The 24,901-nt window shown below is 39.8% G+C and overlaps 1 protein-coding gene across 7 annotated transcripts in view; it reads right to left on the bottom strand.

Moving 5' to 3' along the window:
• MYRIP (myosin VIIA and Rab interacting protein) overlaps positions 1 to 24,901 on the bottom strand; it is a 1,107,682-nt gene that overhangs the window by 103,703 nt on the left and 979,078 nt on the right. For 3 of the 7 annotated variants that reach the window (XM_077269059.1, XM_077269058.1, XM_077269060.1), the window contains exon 12: positions 20,927 to 20,989. The exons of the other annotated variants lie outside the window; for them this stretch is intronic. In XM_077269059.1, coding sequence (XP_077125174.1) covers positions 20,927 to 20,989 — 63 coding nt within the window. The remainder of the gene's footprint in view (positions 1 to 20,926; positions 20,990 to 24,901) is intronic. 7 annotated transcript variants of the gene reach the window in all.

The following is a 24,901-nucleotide window of genomic DNA, read 5'->3' as shown; positions in this document are numbered from 1 at the left end:
CTCAAGCTACCCTCATATAAGTTGGGTCATCGCTTCATTGGTCCTTTCGAGGTTCTCAAAAAGATTAATGCTGTAGCTTACAAACTTAAACTTCTGGCCTCTTTACTGATTTCCAATTCATTTCATGTGCCCCTCCTCAAGCCTGTCATCTTCTGCCCTTTCTTCAAGGACACAGGTACCACTCCTGCTTCAGTCAGTTCTGAATATGTTTACGAGGTAGGGAATATTCTGGCCACAAAAACGTGTAAGAGAATAAACCTTTTTTCTTGAGGTTTGTAAAGGGTTCGGTCCTGGGGAGAGGTCTTGGGAGGCCAGGGAGAACATCCATGCCCCTCTCCTCTTGGAGAGATTTCTCATTGGCTTGAAGAAAAGTGAATGTAAAAGGGGATACTGTAGTGCTGGCATCCATGCACGCTTCCCTCATCTCTTGGCAGGAGGTCTGCACTGTTCTTAAGGCATGTACGTGCTCTCTCCTTCTTAAAGGGACAGCACATGTGTGATGGTGTGATATGCTATGTGGGTATCATTTTGTGTATATTTCTATTTTACTGATTATCATGGTGTTACTGTATCTTGTAGGATGAGTTGTTATTTGCCATCTGATATTCTCCCCACAGTTCTGTATTGTTATCTCTCTACAGGGTCAGTGAATAATGTTGTTTGCGAATATGCTAATGACATGTTGACCTAGCTTGTTGAAACAATGAGCCCCTGAGACCTTTCCCCTCCTGGCCTGTGAATGAGGGGGGAGATTTGTAAATATCAGGGAGGTGAGACACAGAGATCAGTCTTGTGTGGAACCTGGATGTGAAGAGCATATCAGAGAGAAAGAAGGGAATATGGACTGTTGGACGTTTATTCTGTAACTGAACTGCATTCGTGTTCTGGAATATTTAATACTTTGTGTGATGGATCGTATATATGGACCCTTCGTGTTTTGCCTAAATAAAGGTCTTGGAATTGTTCACTATTCTCTTGCTCTGTTGATTGTGTGATACCGGAGAAGGAACCCGTGACAACATGCCACCCTAAAGTGTCCCCAGCCAATGGCTGGGAGACACTTCTTATTTAAGGCACCTCCTCCTGATGGGAGGAGCCTGAGCAACGTGTTCACTCTGCCTTGTTGCACGTTTGATAGTTCTCAGGTCCCCTGTACCCGCCAGTACCTGCCTGTACCTGTCTTCCTGTACATGCTGTGTTTCTGTATGCACTTGTCGTGCCTGCCTGTATACCAGCTGTTCCTATCTGCTCTTGCCATACCTGTCTGTATAACAGCCATACCTGCGTGCACCTGCTGTGCCTGCCTGTTTACCAGGTTTCTGCCTGCACCTGCCATGCCAGTCTGTATACCAGCTGTACCTGCCTGCTCTTGCCATGCCTGCCTGTTTATTAGTTGTACCTACCTGTACCTGCTGTGCCAGTCTGTATACCAGTCATACCTGCCTGCACTTGCCATGCCAGTCTGTACACCAGCTGTTCCTGACAGTACTTGCCGTGCCTGTCTATACCAGCCAAGTCTACCCATTCCTGGTTATTCAAACTACAGCTGCCTTTTGTCCGAGGTCTGTCCTGGAGTAGCACCTGGCGTCCATCTGGAGTCAAGTCTAACCCCACCATCAGGGGCTATAGTGAAGAGTCAGGTGTTCGCCTAGTCACGCCCCTTCAGTCCACGGCACAGTGGTTCCACCACTTTTGTTACATAAATACATTTAGGGTTCAGCTTGGGGCAGATCATTTAGGGGAGAGGGAATATCTAGCAAAAAGTCAGTTTTTCTGTAACTGTTAGTAATAGTAATAATAATCTTTATGTTTATATAGCACTAACATATTCCGCAGCGCTTTACACTTTTGCACACATTATCATCATTGTCTCTGATGGGGCTCACAATCTAATTTCCCTATCAGTATGTCTTTGGAGTGTGGGAGGAAACTGGACTACTCAGAGGAAACCCACGCAAACATATGGAAACCATAAAAACTCCTTACAGATGTTGTCCTTGGGATTTGGGTGGGATTTGAACCCAGGACTCCAGCGCTAGAAATGATTATTTGCAGACATATGGTAATATTTGATACATTTCAGGACAAGATGATCTGGTTTGATGCCTATGGATTTTTTTAATCCCTTCACACATATGGATAAAAATGTAAAATGTAAAATTTACCATTGTTTTAATGCAAATAGGTATACAATAATGTCCATAGGGTGACAAAGGCACAGGAGCTCTGTCTTTGCTACCTACTGTATATGGGATGGTTATTACAGACATTTGAGCACACTTTACCCCGTAGACTCTGCAGTCAATATGTAGGTGGTTAGACAGAAACAAGGGGCTCCTTATGCCAGCAATCAGCTTTCTCCAATGCAGTAACAGAACACCAATGTTAGCTAAGAGCTTGTGCAGACGACCGTATTTTTGGTCTGAGTGCGATCAGGACCAATGTTGTTCTATGGGGCCGTGCACATGTCTGATTTTTTTCCCTCGGACCGAATCTGGCTGTGGAATTAAATCGCAGCATGCACGATTTCCCTCCAATTATTGAAAGTTATGCAAGTCAATGAGTCATGAGTCCATGGAAAAAAACTGTACCGCAGTCATCCGAGTGTGATGACATTTTCACGGATTAACAGAATGCAGAAGATGGAGACATTTTTTCTTCAACTCCTTCTTATCTTATCCGAGAAAATCAGCAATCAAAGGATTACCCATTGGGACTTAGGCTGTGTGCACACGTAGCAGATTTTTTGCGTTTTTTTCGTGGTTTTTTGCTATAAAAACGCTATAAAACTGCAAAAAAAACGCTAACATTAAGCATCCTATGTAACAGAATGCAATCCGCATTTTTTGTGCACATGCTGCATTTTTTTCCTGAGCGGAATCGCAATCCAGAAAAAAACGCAGCATGTTCATTAAAATTGCGGAATCGCGGCGATTCTGCACACATAGGAGTGCATTGATCTGCTTACTTCCCGCACGGGGCTGTGCACACCATGCGGGAAGTAAGCAGATCAAGTGCGGTTGGTACCCAGGGTGGAGGAGAGGAGACTCTCCTCCACGGACTGGGCACCATATAAGTGTTAAAAAAAAAAGAATTAAAATAAAAAATAGCGATATACTCATCCTCTGGCGGCCCGACCTTCTCAACGGCTTCTGTGGTGTGTGTGAAGGACCTGCGATGACGTCACGGTCACATGACCGCGGGTCACGTGACCGCTACGTCAATGGAAGGTCCTGAACACACAGCATTAGGAACGAAAGCCGCTGAGGTGAGTATAACCTTTTTCTTATTTTTTTTATTATTTTTAACATTCTACCTTTTACTATAGATGCTGCATAGGCTGCATCTATAGTAAAAAGTTGGTCACACTTGTCAAACACTATGTTTGACAAGTGTGACCAACCTGTCAAACAGTTTTCCAAGCGATGCTACAGATCGCTTGGGAAACGCTAGCATTCTGCAAGCTAATTATGCTTGCAAAATGCTAGTTTTCTGCGGGTATATGCATGCAAATTCTGCATGCGATATACCCGCGGCAGGAGGCGCAGAATTGCCGCGGAAATTTCCGCGGCAATTCTGCTACGTGTGCACATAGCCTTAATAAATTCCTAAATAAAGTGGTTTTATTTTACATTTAAGTGTTAAAAAATATTCATAAATGATATCAGCAGAATCATAACAACCCCTCATAATAAAATTAGGGTGTGTCCACGTTATATCTCTTGGAATTTAGCAACATTTTTTTTCTCCAACAAATTGCCTTTTATTGTGCAAAAGTAGCAATATATAACAATTTGTTTACTCGTTATTGCCACTATTGTACCAATTCCTGAAGTTAAGCTATGTTCACATGCAGAATTTTTGCAGCATTTTTGCAGCATTTTTGCAGCATTGTTACACAGCGGTTTACCAGCAAATATTGTGAGATTTCAGAAATCTCATGCACACACTTGTTTTTTCCTGAATGAATTTGAGTGCTGCAGCATTTTTCAAATTTGCTTCATGTCAATTCTTTCAGCATTTTTGCAGCAATTTTTTGACCCATAGAACTAAATGAGAAATTGCAAAAACAGGTTAAGCTGTATTTTTTCATTTTTTTTTGCAGCGTTTTTTGTAAAATTTTATTTATTAAACTTGTACTGTAGATAAAACACAGGTAATCCACAGGCAAAAAAACAGCAGCTAAAAAACACTGTGAAAACGTCACAAAAATGCAGCAAAAAAAGACACTAGGTTTTGGCTGTAGAAAAAAACCCTCCAAGAAACACTCTGTGTGAACAAAGCGAAAGGCTAACATGTTATTCATGCCACATGGTGAAGAGCAGAAAATCTATGACACAAAATATCAGTGGTGGAATTGCTGCTTTTTATTTTCCCCATTACTCTCAGAAAGAGTTATTAAATGTTTAATGCATCAATAAAGGCAATACTGAAAAACACTACTTATCCTGCAAAAAAAAGCCTTCACAGAGCTGGGACATTGGAAAATAAAAAAAGTTATGACTCCTAAAATTATGATAAAAAAGTGAATAAAACCCCACTGAGTCTGATTTACTAAAGCTATGTAACTTTTAAACAATGCACCAAATTTATCAACGTGTCTCATGCTGATGAATCTGGCGTATGTTTAGACTTCAAACCAAGTCTAAGAACGCAGTTGTGTTAGAAAAGCATCTGGTAATACCATACTTCCCCATGTCCCCTACTTACTTCTCCAATATTGAAGGTTGATTTTCCCATGTGGACTCTTTCATTGCTATTTATAAGCTGATGAAATAAAAGACTTACATCTCTGGCAAAAATTAAGAGACCACTGCAAAATGTTCAGTTTGTCTGATTTTTTTCTTTATAGGTATATTTTTTAGTAAAATGTAAATTGTTCTTTTATTCTATAAACTTCTGATGACATTTCCAAGCAATAAATTTTGTATTTTTTTCCAACAAAGGAAAATGGTAAAAATTGAAAAAAAAAACCGAGTGCTTTCAGACCTCAAATAATGCAAAGAAAACAAGTTCATAATCAGAAGCAACAATACTAGTGTTTTAACTCAGGAGGAGTTCAGAAATCAATATTTTGTGGAATAATCATGATTTTTAATGACAGCTTTCATGCGTCTTGGCATGCTTTCCAGCAGTGTTTCACACTGCTTCTGGCGCAAAAATGTAAGCAGTTCTTCTTTGTTTGATGGCTTGTGACTATCCATCATCCTCTTGATTACATTCCAGAGGTTTTCAATGGGGTTCAGGTCTGGAGAATGGGCTGCCCATGACAGGGTTTTGATGTAGTGGTCTCTTAATTTTTGTCAGAGCTGTATAATTTTAACATGCCTATGGATTTGGACTGGAAGCTGGATCACTTCTTTTTTCCTTAGTGTCTTTAGACTGCCTAGTTTATACCATTTCTGATATTTCTGGTTGGCTTACTTTAGTCCACAAGTTAGTGTTTGGAACGCAAGATCACAGTGCCCTTTCTCTAACCTTTCCACCCACCCTGTCCATCATACATACTTAGAGTAGCACAAAGTGTGAAAACGGGTTTTATTTGCAAGTAAGCAGATGCGTTTCTGACCGTCAGGTCTTTAATCATTGCAATCCGAGATTGAAATGATTTGAGACCTGAGGGTCTGAAACGCGTCTACCAAGTACCTTCCCTGATAGGGGCTGTGACTATTATGCTGTTATTCTATTCTTTTTTTAAATTATTTCAATAAGTTTTCAACATTTTATATGGGATTTCTGAAGCTGGATTCACTCTTTTCTACTATTGATTGATCTTCCTGCAGCACTGCTGTTTTTTTTTGTGCTCCGGACTCTTTAACCCATTTCTGCTCTCGGAAGGAATAGTACGTCTGAGGGCAGAACCCCCGCTTTGATGTGGGTTCCGGTGGTGAGCCCACATCAAAGCCAGGACATGTCAACTGTTTTGAACAGGCACGGGTGGAATCGCGATCGGCCTGCGCCGCCTGTTAACTAGTTATGTGCCGCTGTCAAACTCTGACAGCAGCATTTAACAAGCACTTCTGGCCATCTGCCCGGAAATGTGCGCAACTGTGATGATCGGGGCATCGGCATAACAACCAAAGGTCTCCTTGAGACCTTGATAGTTGTTGATGCCGGATTGCTATGAGCGCCACCCTGAGGTCGGCGCTCATAGCAATGCAGTAATTCTGCTACATAGGGGCGATCTGAGCATCGCCTCTATGTAGTAAAGCCAATCAAGTTGTGGCAGCTTCTAGCCTCCCATGGAGGCTATTGAAGCATGCCAAAATAAAAAAAAGTTTTTAAAAATATGAAAAGAAGAAAAAAAAAATATATATATATATATAAAAGTTTAAATCACGCCCCTTTCGCCCCATTCAAAATAAAACAACAATAACAAAATCAAAGCCAGCATATATTTGGTATCGCCGAGTTCAGAATCGCTCAATCTATCAATAAAAAAATATTAACCTTATCGCTAAACGACATAGCGATAAAAAAGTCAAAACGCCAGAATTATGCTTTTTTGGTTTGCAATAGCGGGCGATTAAAAGAACGTATCTGCACCAAAATGGTATCATTAAAAATGTCAGCTTGGCACGCAAAAAATAAGCCTTCACCCAACCCCAGATCACGAAAAATGGAGACGCAATTGGTATCGGAAAATGGCACAATTTTTTTGTTGTTGCAAACTTTGGAATTTTTTTTCACCACTTAGATAAAAAAGAACCTAGACTTGTTTGGATATTTGGTGTCTATGAACTCATAATGACCTGGAGAATCATAATGGCAGGTCAGTTTTAGCATTTAGTGAACTTAGCAAAAAAGCCAAACAAAAAACATTGCATTTTTGTTGCAAATTCACAGCACTTGGAATTTTTTTCCCGTTTTCGATTACATGACATAGTAACATAGTTATTAAGGTTGAAGGAAGACTTTAAGTCCATCTAGTTCAACCCATAGCCTAAACTAACATGCCCTAATATGTTGATCCAGAAGAAGGCAAAAAAAACCCATGTGGCAAAAAGTAAGGTCCACATTGGGGGAAAAAATTCCTCCCCGACTCCACATACGGCAATCAGACTAGTTCCCTGGATCAACGCGCGCCTATCAAGGAATCTAATATATATATCCTGTAACATTATACTTTTCAAGAAAGGCATCCAGTCCCCTCTTGAATTTAAGTAATGAATCACTCATTACAACATCATACGGCAGAGAGTTCCATAGTCTCACTGCTCTTACAGTAAAGAATCTGTTATTATGCTTAAACCTTCTTTCCTCCAGACGTAGAGGATGCCCCCTTGTCCCCGTCTCAGGTCTATGATTAAAAAGATCATCAGAAAGGTCTTTGTACTGTCCCCTCACATATTTATACATTAACATAAGACCACCCCTTAGCCTTCGGTTTTCCAAACTAAATAGCCCCAAGTGTAATAGCCTATCTTGATATTGCAGACCCCCCAGTCCTCTAATAACTTTGGTCGCTCTTCTCTGCACCCGCTCTAGTTCAGCTATGTCTTTGTTATACACCAGAGACCAGAACTGTACACAGTATTCTACGTGTGGTCGAACTAGTGACTTGTATAGAGGTAGAATTATGTTCTATGTAGCAGCTGCCTGACACTGGCCACTAAATGTGAGTTTGTCATCCACCCATACACCCAGGTCTTTTTCATTGACGGTTTTGCCCAGAGTTTTAGAATTAAGCACATAGTTATACATCTTATTACTTCTACCCAAGTGCATGACCTTACATTTATCCCCATTAAAGCTCATTTGCCATTTGTCAGCTCTAGCTTCTAGTTTACATAAATCATCCTGTAATTAGTGTTGAGCATTCCGATACCGCAAGTATCGGGTATCGGCCGATACTTGTGGTATCGGAATTCCGATACCGAGATCCGATACTTTTGTGGTATCGGGAATCGGTATCGGATCCATATTACTGTGTAAAATAAAGAATTAAAATAAAAAATATTGCTATACTCACCTCTCCGGAGGCCCCTGGAGGCCCCAGGTAGTGTTGAGCGATACCGTCCAATACTTGAAAGTATCGGTATCGGATAGTATCGGCCGATACCCGAAAAGTATCGGCCGATACCCGAAAAGTATCGGATATCGCCGATACCGATACCCGATACCAATACAAGTCAATGGGACACCAAGTATCGGAAGGTATCCTGATGGTTCCCAGGGTCTGAAGGAGAGGAAACTCTCCTTCAGGCCCTGGGATACATATTACTGTATAAAATAAAGAATTAAAATAAAAAATATTGATATACTCACCTCTCCGGAGGCCCCTGAACATCACCGCTGGTAACCGGCAGCCTTCCTTGCTTAAAATGAGCGCGTTTAGGGCCTTCCATGACGTCACGGCTTCTGATTGGTCGTGTGCCGCTCATGTGACCGCCACGCGACCAATCACAAGCCGCGACGTCATTCTCAGGTCCTAACTTCCTAGAATGAGGAGTTTAGGGCCTGAGAATGACGTCACGGCTTGTGATTGGTCGCGTGGCGGTCACATGAGTGGCACGCGACCAATCAGAAGCCGTGACGTCGTGGAAGGCCCTAAACGCGCTCATTTTAAGCAAAGAAGGCTGCCGGTTACCAGCGGTGATGTTCAGGGGCCTCCGGAGAGGTGAGTATATCAATATTTTTTATTTTAATTCTTTATTTTATACAGTAATATGTATCCCAGGGCCTGAAGGAGAGTTTCCTCTCCTTCAGACCCTGGGAACCATCAGGATACCTTCCGATACTTGGTGTCCCATTGACTTGTATTGGTATCGGGTATCGGTATCGGCGATATCCGATACTTTTCGGGTATCGGCCGATACTTTTCGGGTATCGGCCGATACTATCCGATACCGATACTTTCAAGTATTGGACGGTATCGCTCAACACTACCTGTAATATAAAATTGCCCTCCCCTGTATTGATTTCCCTGCAGAGTTTAGTGTCATCTGCAAATATTGAAATTCTGCTCTGTATGCCCCCTACAAGGTCATTAATAAATATGTTAAAAAGAAGAGGGCCCAATACTTACCCCTGTGGTACACCACTGCTAACCGTGACCCAGTCCGAGTGTGCTCCATTAATAACCACCCTTTGTTTCCTATCCCTGAGCCAGCTCTTAACCCACTTACACATATTTTCCCTATCCCCATTATTCTCATTTTATGTATCAACCTTTTGTGTGGCACCGTATCAAAAGCTTTTGAAAAGTCCATATACACTACGTCCACTGCGTTCCCTTGGTCCAGTCCGAAACTTACCTCTTCATAGAAATTGATCAGATTAGTCTGACAAGAACGGTCCCTAGTAAACCCATGCTGATACTGGGTCATGAGGTTATTCCTCTTCAGATACTGCAGCATAGCATTCCTTAGAATGCCCTCCGGGATTTTACCCACAGTAGAGGTTAAGCTTACTGGCCTATAATTGCCAAGTTCAGTTTTTGTCCCCTTTTTGAATATTGGCACCACATTTGCTATACGCCAGTCCTGTGGTACAGACCCTGTTATTATGGACTCTTTAAAGATTAAAAATAACGGTCTACCAATGACTGTACTTAATTCCTGCAGTACTCGGCGGTGTATCCCATCCGGGCACGGAGATTTGTCAATTTTAGTGATTTTTAGATGCCGCCGTACTTCCTGCTGGGTTAAGCAGGTGACACTTAATGGGGAATTTTTGTTATCACTGATCATATTGGCTGCCATGGGATTTTCTTGTGTAAATACTGATAAAAAAAAGTCATTTAGCATATTGGCTTTTTCCTCATCCTCATCCACTATTTCACCCAGACTATTTTTTAGGGGGCCAATACTATCATTTTTTAGTTTCTTACTATTTACGTAGTTAAAGAATATTTCGGGATTATTTTTACTCTCTCTGGCAATGAGTCTCTCTGTCTCAATCTTTGCTGCCTTGATTTGCTTTTTACAGAATTTATTTAATTTTCTGTATTTATTTAATGCCTCATCACTACCTACTTCCTTTAATTCTCTAAATGTTTTCTTTTTGTCCCTTATTGTGCCCCTTACAGCTCTGTTTAACCATAAACTATGGTAAAACCAATGATGTCGTTCAAAAGTACAACTCATCCCGCAAAAGGTAAGCCCTCACATGGTCATATTGATGGAAAAATTAAAAAATTATGGCTCTGGGAAGAAGGGGAGCGAAAAACGAAAAAATCTTCCTTTTTTATTCATTCACTTAGGTATCCACGGTTACGTCCACTGATGAAGTGAACTTTTGCTAACTAGTTGTTAGTGGTCGTAACCATGGATACCTAAGGTCCTGCAATGCCTGCACATGAGGAAAGAGACATGGCGAAACAGAAAAACAACACTACATTTCTTATTGGAGGTATTTGCTAATATTATTATTGTTACATCTACTCCATATTGGGATAGGATCTTGGAATGCCCCTTTAAGTAACAAGGCATTTTCACGCTACCTGAGCAAACAACAATACTAAAGTGACATTTCCTTTCTTTATGCCCAATTAGAGCATATGTACATCATAGAGATGGGATGTACACCAACAAGGAACAACTCTAATTACGCAATCTTGGCCCAGTCATTAATAACATACCTTATTTTTGGACCATGAGATGCACCCTAAATTTTCCGAAGGAAAATAGGTAAAAAAATTAAAGCGCCAAATGGGGGTCCATCTTACAGTCCGAATTCAGCTTACTGGGGTGCGGGTGATCGGGAGCGCTGGTGGAGTGGGGTCACAGGAGATGTTCGGTGGTCTGGCAATGGTCTAACTCTCATCCCAGGCTGGTGCAGCAGGTGTGACAGGTTTGTCTGTGCGGGGACTCCGCCAAAATTTCTCCGCCAAAATTTTGTGAAAGCCTGAAACTGCTGCACATCTATTGCTGCAATGTGGTGGCCTCTGGAAAAATGGCCAGAGGCAGCGCATGCGCTGAATGAGATCTCGGCACCAAGATGCAGGCCACTTCATTACCACAATGGATGTGCGGGGGCTCTGAGCTTTCACAAAATGTGAGCCCTACAGCAGTGGACCACCAAACACCCCCTTTTCCCAGCCCAAGGCAGGCAGAATCGCCTGACTCTTGCTGCCACCACACTCTTGGTAAATACATCCGGACTATAAGACGCACCCCATTTTCCCCCAAAAAATTTTTGAGAAAAAAGTGTGTCTTATAGTCCGAAATATACGGTACATGAAATGAACAGTCAAAGGCAACTTCCTTCAGGGGTCTCTTATATTGCTGGATTTGTGTCTGATGGGACTTCTTTATTACTGGGAAAGAGACTGGAAGTGTGAATTTTAAATTTAATTTTGCAACTACTGTCCTGTCCAAATAAAGAGAAAGTACTTCATTGACATCATTACCAACTTAAAGGGAATCTGTCAGTAAGATCAACCACCCCAAATGGCATCTTTGATCAGGAAGGTTTATGAAATGTAAATCCATCGACACTTTTATATCTATTATCTGTTGCTGCATTTCCAAGTAATTAGCATTAAGTCCATAAGTGCTCTGGGCATGTCAGAGCATTTAAGGAGCCACTTCCTTCTAAGGGTCTTTCTCAGCCAAGTTCCTGCCTCTTTATTCTGATTGATAGCTCACTGTCTGATTTCTTTGCCTGTCATCACACAGACTGTGAGATGTCAATCAAGTTAAAGAGGCTGTTTCTGTTAGGTAAATAAGCTCTTGAGGCAAAGGCTTATTAAGTGCTCTTTCAAGTCCTGGGCAAGTAACACATCATTTGCATATTAATTTAAATGCTAATTATTCTGGATGAATACAACAACAGATAGAAAATAAAAGATGTCAATGGCATTACATTTCAAAGACCTGCATGTCCATATAATGGGGGGTGGAGCTTAATGATAAATTCCTTTCATGTGTAATATAAAATCATGCATATGCATTCACATATTAATCATGCACAGTTTCATGCAGCACTATCATGTTGGATGACATACAAAGTATCACTTTGTAATATATCATGCTTCCCTTAAATGGGGGAAAAAACAATAGAATAATCCTGAATCCTGCATAAAAATGGTTTTAATTAAAATAATTGATTTATACTTTCCAAACCTCTGAGATTTTATTTTTTTTTTTTTTTGGGAGGGGGGGGGGGTTCTAAGACTTAAAATGGATGGCCCATTTGTCAAATAGGCCACAAATGAATGAAGGGTGGGGGATCCACCTTGACTGATGACCTATTCTGTGCATAGATCACCAATGATATATACTGAAGAAAGATTAAAGATGCACTCCCATCAAAATTTTTATATTCTTAATATACAGTTGTTGAATATATTATTGTACAGTTGTGTGAAGTAGTGTTTTCTCCCTTCCCGATTTCCTATTTTTTTTGCATGATTTTCACACTTAAATGTTTCAGATCATCAAACAAATTTAAGTACTAGACAAAGATAACAAGTAAACACACAGTGCAGTTTTTAACTGAAGGTTTTTAAGGGAAAAAGAAATCCAAACTTAGAGGGCCTACTAAACCTAATAACTGGTTGGGCCACCCTTAGCAGCAACAACTGCAATTAAGCGTTTGCGATAACTGTCAATTAGTCTTTTACAATGCCATGGAGGACTTTTGTCCCACTCATGTTTGTAGAACTTTTGTAATTCAGCCACATTGGAGGGTTTCCAAGCATGAACCTACTTTATAAGGCCATGCCAAAGCATCTCAATTGGATTAACTTCAGGACTTTGACTATGCCACTTCAAAGTTTTAATTTTCGTTTACTTAAGCGATTCATAGGTGGACTTGCTGGTGTGTTTTGGATCATTGACCTGCTGCATAACCCAAGTATGCTTCTGCTTTAGGTCATGAATAGATTGACAGACATTCTCCTTCAGGATTTTTTGGTATACAGCAGAATTCATGGTTCCATTTAACGCAGCAAGTCTTCTGGGTCCTGAAACAGCAAAATAGCTCCAGACCATAACACTACCACCACCATATTTTACTGTTGGTATGATGTTACCTTTCTGAAATGCTGTGTTACTTCTACACCAGATGTAATGGGACATACACCTTCCAAAAAGTTAAACTTTTGTCTCGTCAGTCCACAGAGCATTCTCCTAAAAGTCTTGGGGATCATTAAGTTGTTTTCCAGCAAAACTGAGATAAGCCTTTATGTCTTACTGCTTAGATTATTCATCTTGAAAATCTGCCATTTTTGCCCAGTCTCTTTCTTATGGTGGACTCATGAACACTGACCTTAACTGAGGCAAGTTAGGTCTGCAGTTCTTTGGATGTTGTTGTGGGGTATAGTGTAATCACTAGGATGAGTTGTTGCTGAGCTCTAGGGATAATTTGGTCATCTGGCCACTTCTGGGAAGGCTCACCACTGTTCCATGTTTTTGCCATTTGTGGATAATGCCTCTCACTGCGGTTCACTGGAATCTCAAAGCATGAGAAATTGCTTTATAACCTTTTCCAGACCGATAGATCTCAATTACTTTGTTTCTCATTTATTCCACAATTTCCTTGTATTGTGGCATGATATCTAGCTTTTGAGGGACTTTTGGTCTACTTCACTTTGTCAGGCAGGTCCTATTTAAGTAATTTCTTGATTGAGAACAGGTGTGGCAGTAATCAGGCCTGTGTATGGCTAGGGAAGTTGAACTTAGCTTCCCATAGATGTAATAAACCACAGTTAATTCATGTTTTAAGTGGGGGGAGAGGCAATCGCTTTTTCACACAGGGCCATGTAGGTCTGGATTTCTTTTTACCTTAATAATAAAGACCTTCATTTAAAAACTGCATTTTGTGTTTACTTGTGTTATCTTTGTCTAATATTTAAATTTGTTTGGTGATCTGAAACATTTAAGTGTGAGAAACGTGCAAAAGAAGAGGAAATCAAGAAGGGGCAAACACTTTTTCATTCAACTGTATAGCACTGAGTACTTACAATTGCTCATTTTTCCTTCCTACCCAGTTAATTTTTCTGTTTTCCATTAAGTCTATGGCATCACATGATTAAAAACTGACTAGCTGAATCCTTCTAAGCTCTATGTAGAAACAGGAAGTCAATTTTCCCTATATGACTCATGAGTCACTACAAAGATTAATGGCAGTGGGGAGGGGTGGAGTAGTTGGATCAGTAGTTGAAGAGAGGAATAATACATGCAGGGAAAAGAGACTTCCTGTTTCTTCCTAAAGCAGAGAAAACAGATGGATTTACTGGGTAGAAAGACAAAATGAGCAACTGTAAGTAGACAGTTCTATATAATATGATTGCAGTATATTAAGATAAAAACTTTGATACCAGGAGTGCTTCTTAACTTTGCTTTACCCATAAAGCTAAAAATTAGCACATCCAGCTTATACTTTATGACATCTGCACATGTATGTTCTTCATCCAGAAAAAGCCAAGTTTAAAGAGCGTTGGTGCTTTGGATTTCATAATTAAACATATTTGCCAGTCAGAGGACTGTGTAATGTGAGTGGCAACACTTGTGGAAATTGCTATATTTGAATAATAGTTTGTTGACCAGCTTTCTTTAACTCCTTCAGGACCTTGGGATTTTCCATTTTTGCATTTTGTGCCCTTCTTCTTCCCAGAGCCATAACTTTTTTATTTTTCAGTCAAAATGGTCATGTGAGGGCTTGTTCTTTTTGCGGAACGAGTTATACTTTTAAACGACGCCATTGATTATACTTTACAGTGTACTGTAAAATAGGAAAAAAATTCCAAGTGTGGTGAAATTGCAAACAAAAAGTGCAATTCCACAATGGTTTTTGGGGTTTGGGTTCTTTTTTATTTAAGTGGTGAAAAAAAATCCAAAGTCTGTGTGTAAAAAAAAAATGGCGCCATTTTCTGAGCATCTCCATTTATCGGGATCTCGTGCTGAGTTAGAGCTTATTTTTTGTGGGCTGAGCTGACATTTTTATTGATACCATTTTCGGGTAGATACAATGTTTTGATCGTCCGTTATTGCAATGTTGTGCCAACCAAAAAAATGTAATTTTGTCATTTTGTTTTTTTCGTTATGCCTTTTACCAATTGGATTAATATGATTTTATATTTTGATCTGACATTTCTGAATGCAGCGATATCACATATGTGCATTTTTCATTTTTTTTATTGTTTTATTTTGACTGGGGGCAAAAGGGGGGCTTTTTGTGCTTTTATATTTAAAAAAAAATTTTTATATTTTTTTAAAACATTTTTCTTCTACTTTTTTCAATAGTCCCCTAAGGAGATTTAAAACTGCGATAATCTGATTGCTTGTGCATCAGCACTGCTATGTCTAGCAGAAATCATAGTCTCCTATGAATGCCGGCCAAAGAAATCTGCAATGATAAGTACAGGGGTCTTCCGTAGACACCCTGCTGTCATGCCAACCCATAGGTGCCCTGAGATGAAGTGACTCACAGCTGCGTTCAACATATTCACAGCCGTGGGTGGATCGCGATTTCACACACGGCTGTTAGGGACACATGACAGCTGATCAAATTAGCTGTCATGTGCCGGGAAAGATGCGCACTCAGCGCCGGAGCGCACAACAAATACAGGGACACGACCTATGACATACCTTAACTTCATAGGTCGTGAAGGGGTTAAGTCAAATATAATTACTGTAAGAATTTACAGAATATAATTGAAAGAACAGAGCAAGCTATGGAGGATATGGAGGGTGCAAATATACCTGGTCCCATTGGTTTGGGAACACAATAGCCACTCAACCACAGAAGGTGATACTACTGTGTATATTTTCTACTGTGTAGTAATAGCCCCTGTACTGTGTTCATGATCTGTGTACTGTGACATCACTATGTATATTATATTTGCTTATAATGCTATCATTATTATTGCTGTGTTGCTATATGATCCATTGCCTGTGACTTGCCTATGTCCCATAGGGCTTGTTCACACACTGCATTCTTGCAACGGAAAAAATGCAACATCTTACAGTACCAGCAAAGTGAATGAGATATCTGAAATCCCATGAACATACTGTTTACTTTTGTCTTGCGGATTTAAACCATAAGTGTTTATTCAAATCTGCAGCATGTCAATTCTTTCAAAGTTTTTTTGAAGCATAGGTCATCATTTGAATGAATGGAAAAAAATGCGCTAACAATGAATCCAAAACATGTAAATAAAAAATGAGCAGATTTTATGCAGTTTTTTCTTGCTAACACTTGAGTATTTGCAGCACAATTCTTCTGCAGGAAAAGACAAAACTGTGTACATCCACTGGTTATAACTAGAGATGAGCAAATATTTCAATATTCAGTTCGGATCACGATCGCCAAATTCGCAATAATCGCCGAATATAGCTGAACGCCATTGAAGTCAATGGGAGGCAAAAACAAATCCATACACAGCACAAATACCGGTGTTTCCCACATAGAAACACCGGCACAGCGATTCTGATTGGCAGTAACAATACCGCAGGTAGATCGTTACTGCCGTCAGAGTGCTGTGGGATCATGCTGTCAGATGTCGGCGTGACCCTGCAAAGATACTGTGATCCAAGGTAAAAAGCTTACTGCAAGTCAGCAGGCACCGGCTGATGACAGACTACTCCTCCCATCAGGCTACGTATGCAGTTACAGATAAGTGATAGCAGAGCGAGCACCGTTAGAAATTTTCCCACGGCACTCACGCTGAAATAAGTTAGGTGAAGTAAGTTCATTGGCTGTGAACTTCTAGGACCCTTATGATGGCACTGCGAGCGTGAGAAGTTTCTGATGCTGGCAGTGACATCAGACAGGTTATAGCAGTTCATCGCGAGACACTGAGCAGAGGTAGTAGATACTGCTCAGTGTCTCTGCTGGATGTCAGGCTGTATGGTCACATCATGCAACCATGCAGCCTGCCATCTTGATGTACCAGAGCTAGACCCGTCATGGGACAAATGGATTATCATCTTTTCAGCCGACTGGTGAGGAATATTTTAGTTTGTTATTTTACTTCTCTTGCACACGACAATGGTGTCACTGGAATGGGCGATGCAGTAAGTATGCTTTAATTAAGATTTAGTAAAGAAATTTGTGTCATTCCTTCAGTTAAAGGACTTTATTCTGGGTGTCTGTTTTCTTACAATGTGACTATGGGGTTAGTAATGGGGGCATCTTATAGACGCCTTTATTACTATCCTCTGGGCTTGATGTCACCTGACAATACAAGGTGACATCAACCCCCCCAACTATTACCCAACTTTCCACTGCATCAGGGCAAGTGGGAAGAGCGAGGCTGAGTGCCAGAATTGGCACATCTTATAAATGCGCCTTTTCTGTGGTAGCTGAGAGCTGATGTTTTTAGCCTGGGGGGCAGTATCCATAGCCCTTTCCTAGGCTATTAATATCAGCCCACAGCTGTCTGCCTAGACTTTGCTGATTATTAATTATAGGGGGACCCTATGTCATTTTTGTAGGGTCCCCATTTTAATAGCCAGTAAAGGCCAAGTATACCGGTGTGAGCTGATATTAATAGCGTGGGAAGCTCCATGGATATCACCCCCTTACCAGGCTATAAACATTGGTCCCCAGCTGTCGGCTTTCCCTCTGCTGTTTAAGAAAATTATGCGGCAGCCCACACCACTTTTTTCAGAAAAATCCTCTTTTAATAGTTAAATACATGTATAGTAAGCTGCACACACACTGTACTAATTGTATATGTCACAGACATCTGTATATCTATCTATTATATGTGTATTTAATGTATGTAATCCATCTATTCTATCCTGTCGGGTCTTGCTGTGATTTTACTGTATGCAGTTGCCGGCTTTTTATCACTCTATCTATCTATTATTTATCTATTATCTACTTTAAAATACTTTAGTGGCAACGCAATTATTTTCCCGCACTTTTACTGAGTTTTTCAGAAAAAATGCTCGTGTTTCCGATCACGAATCCGAATGTGCCATATTCGTGCCGAATTTATGTTTGACGATAGTTTTCCGTACATATTCGCCCATCTCTAGTTATAACATCACTTTGTTTAATGTTTGTATTCTGTGACATCACTTTCCACTATTCTCTTTTTGATATCACTAGAAGGACATACTTAAAAATACTTTCTAACTTTTAAATAGTGAAAATTTAAACTTGGCAGTCACAAAACGTTACCGACTTATAACAGTATCAGAAAGTAAATTCTGATGCATTTAGCGAAGTAAATTTCCCCATATGTGCATATTCTATATATTATGAGGCCATGTCCATTATAGCTGAACTTTGATATCACCACATCCCCTAGAATTTAGCTGTGACATCACTATGTCTGGTATTTAGCTGTGACATCACCACGACTATTATCTTTGTAATGTTACTTTACTTTGGTTATTATTCTCATTCTTACTCCTGTGTGGAGAAGCATTGTTTTATTACCTCTGTATTATGACATCACTGTGTTTGTTATACTTCCATGTTACATCAATTCATTGTCCCTGTGCAGAGCTATCACTGTTTAGCATCCCTCTATTGTAATATTATATTCACTGTTTATTATCCCTATAATGTGACATCACGGTTTGTATTGTGACAATGTGTTTATTATCTCTGTGCAGGGCAATTACTGTTTATTATTCCTGTATTGTGACATCATTCTTGTATTGTGACAATGTGTTTATTGTCTCTGTGCATTGTTATCGCTGTTTATTATCTCTGTATTGTGACATTACAATGTTTATTATCCCTATAGTGTAACATTATTCTGTCTACTATTTATGGAATGGGACATTATTATGTGCATTATCCGGATTCTGTACCATAACAAAAATGATTCCTGTGTTGTAATATTACTGTGTGCATATTTAGGCAATTAGAAATATAGGATGCAGAGCTTCCAGTCACATTCATTTAGCACAAGGTCAACGAACTTCAATTACGTGTCTCTGTATGAGAGCATCTCAATGCATTATAATTAATAGGTACTTTAAAAAAAAAAAAACATTTATTTTCTTGTCAAATCAGGTTTTGATGTAAAATTTGCCCAGGTTACCCTATGTCATGTTTCCTGGGGTCAAATAAAACTAATGCACTCATGCTCATATATACAGTACAGACTAAAAGTTTGGACACACCTATTCATTTAAAGATTTTTCTGTATTTTCATGACTATGAAAATTGTACATTCACACTGAAGGCATCAAAACTATGAATTAACACATGTGGAATTATATACTTAACAAAAAAGTGTGAAACAACTGAAATTATGTCTTATATTCTAGGTTCTTCAAAGTAGCCACCTTTTGCTTTGATGACGGCTTTGCACACTCTCGGTATTCTCTTGATGAGCTTCAAGAGGTAGTCACCGGGAATGGTCTTCCAACAATCTTGAAGGAGTTCCCAGAGATGCTTAGCACTTGTTGGCCCTTTTGCCTTCACTCTGCGGTCCAGCTCAACCCAAACCATCTCGATTGGGTTCAGGTCTGGTGACTGTGGAGGCCAGGTCATGTGGCGTAGCACCCCATCACTCTCCTTCTTGGTCAAATAGCCCTTACACAGCCTGGAGGTGTGTTTGGGGTCATTGTCCTGTTGAAAAATAAATGATGGTCCAACTAAACGCAAACCGGATGGAATAGCATGCCGCTGCAAGATGTTGTGGTAGCCATGCTGGTTCAGTACGCCTTCAATTTTGAATAAATCCCCAACAGTGTCACCAGCAAAGCACCCCCACACCATCACGCCTCCTCCTCCATGCTTCATGGTGGGAACCAGGCATGTAGAGTTCATCCGTTCACCTTTTCTGCGTCACACAAAGACATGGTGGTTGGAACCAAAGATCTCAAATTTGGACTCATCAGACCAAAGCACAGATTTCCACTGATCTAATGTCCATTCCTTATGTTCTTTAGCCCAAACAAGTCTCTTCTGCTTGTTGCCTGTCCTTATCAGTTGTTTCCTAGCAGCTATTTTACCATGAAGGCCTGCTGCACAAAGTCTCCTTTTAACAGTTGTTGTAGAGATGTGTCTGCTGCTAGAACTCTGTGTGGCATTAACCTGGTCTCTAATCTGAGCTGCTGTTAACCTGCGATTTCTGAGGCTTGTGTCTCGGATAGACATCCTCAGAAGCAGAGGTGACTCTTGGTCTTCCTTTCCTGGGGTGGTCCTCATATGAGCCAGTTTCTTTGTAGCGCTTGATGGTTTTTGCCACTGCACTTGGGGACACTTTCAAAGTTTTCCCAATTTTTCAGACTGACTGACCTGCATTTCTTAAAGTAATGATGGCCACTCGTTTTTCTTTACTTAGCTGCTTTTTTCTTGCCATAATACAAATTCTAACAGTCTATTCAGTAGGACTATCAGCTGTGTATCCACCAGACTTCTGCACAACACAACTGATGGTCCCAACCCCATTTATAAGGCAAGAAATCCCACTTATTAAACCTGACAGGGCACACCTGTGAAGTGAAAACCATCCCCGGTGACTACCTCTTGAAGCTCATCAAGAGAATGCCAAGAGTGTGCAAAGCAGTCATCAAAGCAAAAGGTGGCTACTTTGAATAACCGAGAATATAAGACATAATTTCAGTTGTTTCACACTTTTTTGCTAAGTATATAATTCCACATGTGTTAATTCATAGTTTTGATGTCTTCAGTGTGAATGTACAATTTTCATAGTCATGAAAATACAGAAAAGTCTTTAAATGAGAAGGTGTGTCCAAAGTATTGGTCTGTACTGTATATATAAATTACTAATCAATTTTGCTAACATTTATGGTTTCTGCAGTTTGGAAGAAACAAAAATTGTTTTAATAGTATCTTAAAAAGAAAAATGGTCCTGAGTAACAAGACACATACAGAAATATTAAACTTGCGAGTGGTCTTTATATGATTTGAAGCTAAAATGAATTTTGAGAAAGCTCTGCCCCCTAGTGTAGGCTGAATAAAGTCTCAGCCTGCACTTCAGGAAGCTGGTGGAAAACAGGCATGGGTAATAGAATGGCATGAGAAAATTAGAAAATGTTCTCACCTGTTGTAGTACTGAGGACAAAAACTGCAATTTTAAGTGAAGCTCTAAAGGCTGATGCTTTTCCTAGTGTTATTCAGAGAGCAGTTAAATAAAAAGAAAGTTATTATAGTTAAAAACAGAACTGTATATGCAATAGGGAAATGTTTGACTAGAATTCATGCAATCTATTGGACAGTCATATGTGGTCAAATATAATTTTTATGGCAACTTTGATAGTGGATAGCAAATATTATATTTATGGATATGGATGAAACTGATGATATTTCATTTTTCCTCTAAATGTGAGACTGGGCACCAGACATGTTGGTATTCGGAGAAGTGTGATAGTAACAATCTCACATAGCATTTCTTCTGACAATGAATTAAAGAGCACCTTTAGATGGACTTTTTACCTCCTACATTTGTTGTTTCACTAATTCTAGAACACATTTTCTTTTTCTTCTGTGCACCTTAATTTGAAAGTTATACCCCTCGGTAATAATAGTGCAAGTTTTCCCTTCAACCAACTTTTATACCAAAAAACTCCTTTGTGGGAGCAGCCATGTTTTCAGCCATGTTTTGATTGGCTAGTGTCAGACGAGAAAAAGCTAACAACAACAGAGAGGTTTGATTGTATACACCCAGTTGGTTGAAGGGAAAATTTGCACTTTTATTACCGGCACATTGGGAGGAAAGGACACTGAAGAAAGAGAAAAAACTGGTCCGGAATCAGTGAAGCAACAACAATTGGGTAGGGGTACTGAATTTAAATAAAAAAAACCTAGATGAAATGTCCCTTTAAATAGAACCAGTTGGCTCTCCAGACAGGTCTGGTTTAGCAAATACTTGAATTTCCAATTAAATAATAATCCTGATGTGTGTAAGGACAGATAATGTAATGTAATGCCTACGTGTCAATTTATTAATACATTTTCAGGAGGAATGAAAGAAGAACGACTCAATGTCAAGTTCTAAGAAAAAACGTCTCATAATTGTTACTTAATACGAAATACAAGTATTCACATAAAAGTTAAAAGATAAGTGGGTACTCGTAAGGGACAGGCAAAAAAGAACATATGGCCAAGGTAATAATTCTTGTCCTAGTATTGCGTCATCATTGCACCAACATTTTTTTATGTCTATTATAGTATGTTACTGGTGAATACTTTTATGAATTTGAAATGCAATCAATTTGCCCCAGAAAGCTGTCATCTGGCCATCATTTCCTCTGCTGTGATACAATGACTGTATGAGGTTATATCTGGTTCTGCTCTGTTGGGCATCGGTAGGTGAGCAGTTTTCTGGTGTTGTCATGTCTACCGATATCTAAAGGCTTTTGTGCACTAGGATAGGACAAGTACAAGATATCTGCAGCTTAAGCATGCGAGTAGGTAATTATCTGTAGAAATGATGTCACCATCCACACTCACCTCTCGTTATGGAAGTGAATGAACCAGCTTACTCCTTTAGAGAGAAACTACCATCATAAAATTGCAGTCCTATTTGCCGGCACCATTTTATAGAGCAGGGGAAGCTGGGTAGATTGACATATAATGTGTACAAAAAGATTCAGTATAGTCTGTGATTTAATAATTCAAACTTCTGCTCTTTATAAAACTTTCAGTCCAGTGGGCGGTCTAATCAGTGACTGACAGCTACTTCGGTATTCTTATTTATACAAAGAAAGCTGTCAGTCACTGATAGGAATCACCAAGAAGAAAATACTCTAGTTTTTTGATACACTAAAATATAACTTTTAATATTTAAATTAAAATTGTCCAATAACATGAATTACACAAATACCATCACCAAAGTATCGTTAGACACTTATGAAAGATACCTAGGGAGGTGCCTGTCCCTACGATATCCTATAGTTACCCTACTATTAAATTAAAGAGGATTAAATGATTAAAACACAAGTTATACTGAATCTTTTCTCACAAAATTACAGTAAATATCAAATATTGCATTTTCATGGTGACAGGTTCCCTTTAAAGACATTGGGATGTTCTCTCTGGAGGGGAACACAACATACAAATGATGTCTCAATGATGGCAAAATGAAAGTTTGATAACTTGCTTTTGTTCCTTGATCTGTTGGTCGCTATAGCACTGCCATCCCTACCTTGCTTACGATCCTGTTCTCGACGCAGGAAAACATTTCATGTGTCAGTATACGACTAGATCTGAAGGACTGTGGGCCTGTTAACTACTAATTTAAATGGCTAAGCAGCCCCCTTCCTCTACAAGTAGACAGAGAAGGGGCTGGTTTAGGCCTCACGCAAATATGCAATTTTTTATGTTCATGAAAAAAAATGGAAAGATTCTCTCAGTGTGTTGGAACAGATTCACATCACTGTTTGGTCAGTGTGCCCGTTTTTGCCACAGTTAATATTTATTTTGTATGCAAAAAATCATAGAGGTTTATCAAGCTTTTCCTGGCAAACAGTAAAAACCGATGTCTGAGTGCAGTCCGAATGTTTTGTGGACCCGTTGTGATACGGAACATGAAAGAAACATTTTCTTTATTTTAGATGTGAATTGAAAAGGAAGCATACATAGAGTTGCTCAGAGTAGACTAATGGATAAATGAATAGGTTTTATACTGTAAATATTGATCAGCTGGAGAAGGGTTTTAACCCCTTAATGACTGCCGATACGCCTTTTAACGGCGGCAGTTAAGGGTACTTATTTCTCAGTGCTGGTTTTCAACGGGTATAGCGCCCCCAAACATTGGAAAATCTCCAGGGTCTCAACTACTGGGGGTAGCTGAGACACAGAGAACATGTGCAGGGACGGTTTTTTTACGGTCCCCTGTCATGTGATCGACATTATTCAGCGAATTACGGTGATCACAAAAAAGTCTGATTAACAATTCATTTTTCTCTCCTCTGATATGATCTAGCATATTAGATAAGAGAGAAAAGGGGTCCCCTGAGCACCCCTGATATCTCACCATCCCTGAGCCTTCCTGATCTGTCCCCCATACCCATACCTCCTCGTCATCTTCCTGGAAAAAATGGAGTGATCTGCCAGCTGGTACGCGGCAACAAAAGGGAATTCTTCCTATTGGTTCCTTTTGATAATTGTGATAGATGGCATCACAGTGATAAAAATAATAAAAAAAATAGTTAATCAAATCCTTCTTTGTCACAACTTTAGTTAGAAAAAAATTATAAAATAAAAAATTGTAATTTACTTTATTCTTTGCAGTTAGGATTGGGGTTGGGATTAGGGTTGTGTAGGGGTTGGGGTTAAGGTTGTGTTAAGGTTAGGGTAAGGGTTGTTTTAGGGTTAGGGTTGAGGTTAGTGTTGTGTTAGGGTTGGAGCTAGGATTTTTTTTTTCAAAAGTAAAAAAAAAAGATGATCTGAAAGCTAGTTTTAAGCGCAAGTGCTTGCTGCTCGAGTTTGCATCAGGTATGCATGGAGTATTGTGGATCCCCTCATGTTTTTTTGGGGGTGTCCAAAAATGAATGGCAGGGACTCGAGCATGTCACTTGAGCACCCGTGATATTCAGTGCATACCCGAGAACCCAAACTGAAGTAAGGAGCACTTGCGCTCAACACTAATTACTTATTCAATATGACAACCTAATGCAATCAAATTCTGTGTCATATCTGTGGGTTCAAAATGGTCACTATATCCCTTGATAAAATACTTGAGGGGTGTGGTTTCCAAAATGGGGTCACTTGTGGTTGGTTTCCACTGTTTAGGCACATCAAGGGCTCTCCAAACGCGACATGGCGCCTGCTCTCGATTCCAGGAAATTTGACATTCAAAAAGTCAAACTGTGCTTCTTCCCTTCTGAGCCCTGCCGTGCGCCCAAACAGTCGATTTCCCCCACATATGGGGTATCGGGAGTACTCAGGAAAAATTGCATAATTTTTCTTGTTACCCTTGTGAAAATATAAAAGTTTAGGTCTAAAGTAAATTTTATTGTGAAAAAGTTAAATGTTAATGTTTTCCTCCCACATTCGGTTCTTGTGAAGCAACTGA

This window comes from Ranitomeya variabilis, chromosome 6 (assembly GCF_051348905.1).
Source record: "Ranitomeya variabilis isolate aRanVar5 chromosome 6, aRanVar5.hap1, whole genome shotgun sequence".
NCBI classification, from domain to species: Eukaryota; Metazoa; Chordata; class Amphibia; order Anura; family Dendrobatidae; genus Ranitomeya; species Ranitomeya variabilis.
This window is presented reverse-complemented; position numbering and strand designations above follow the sequence as displayed.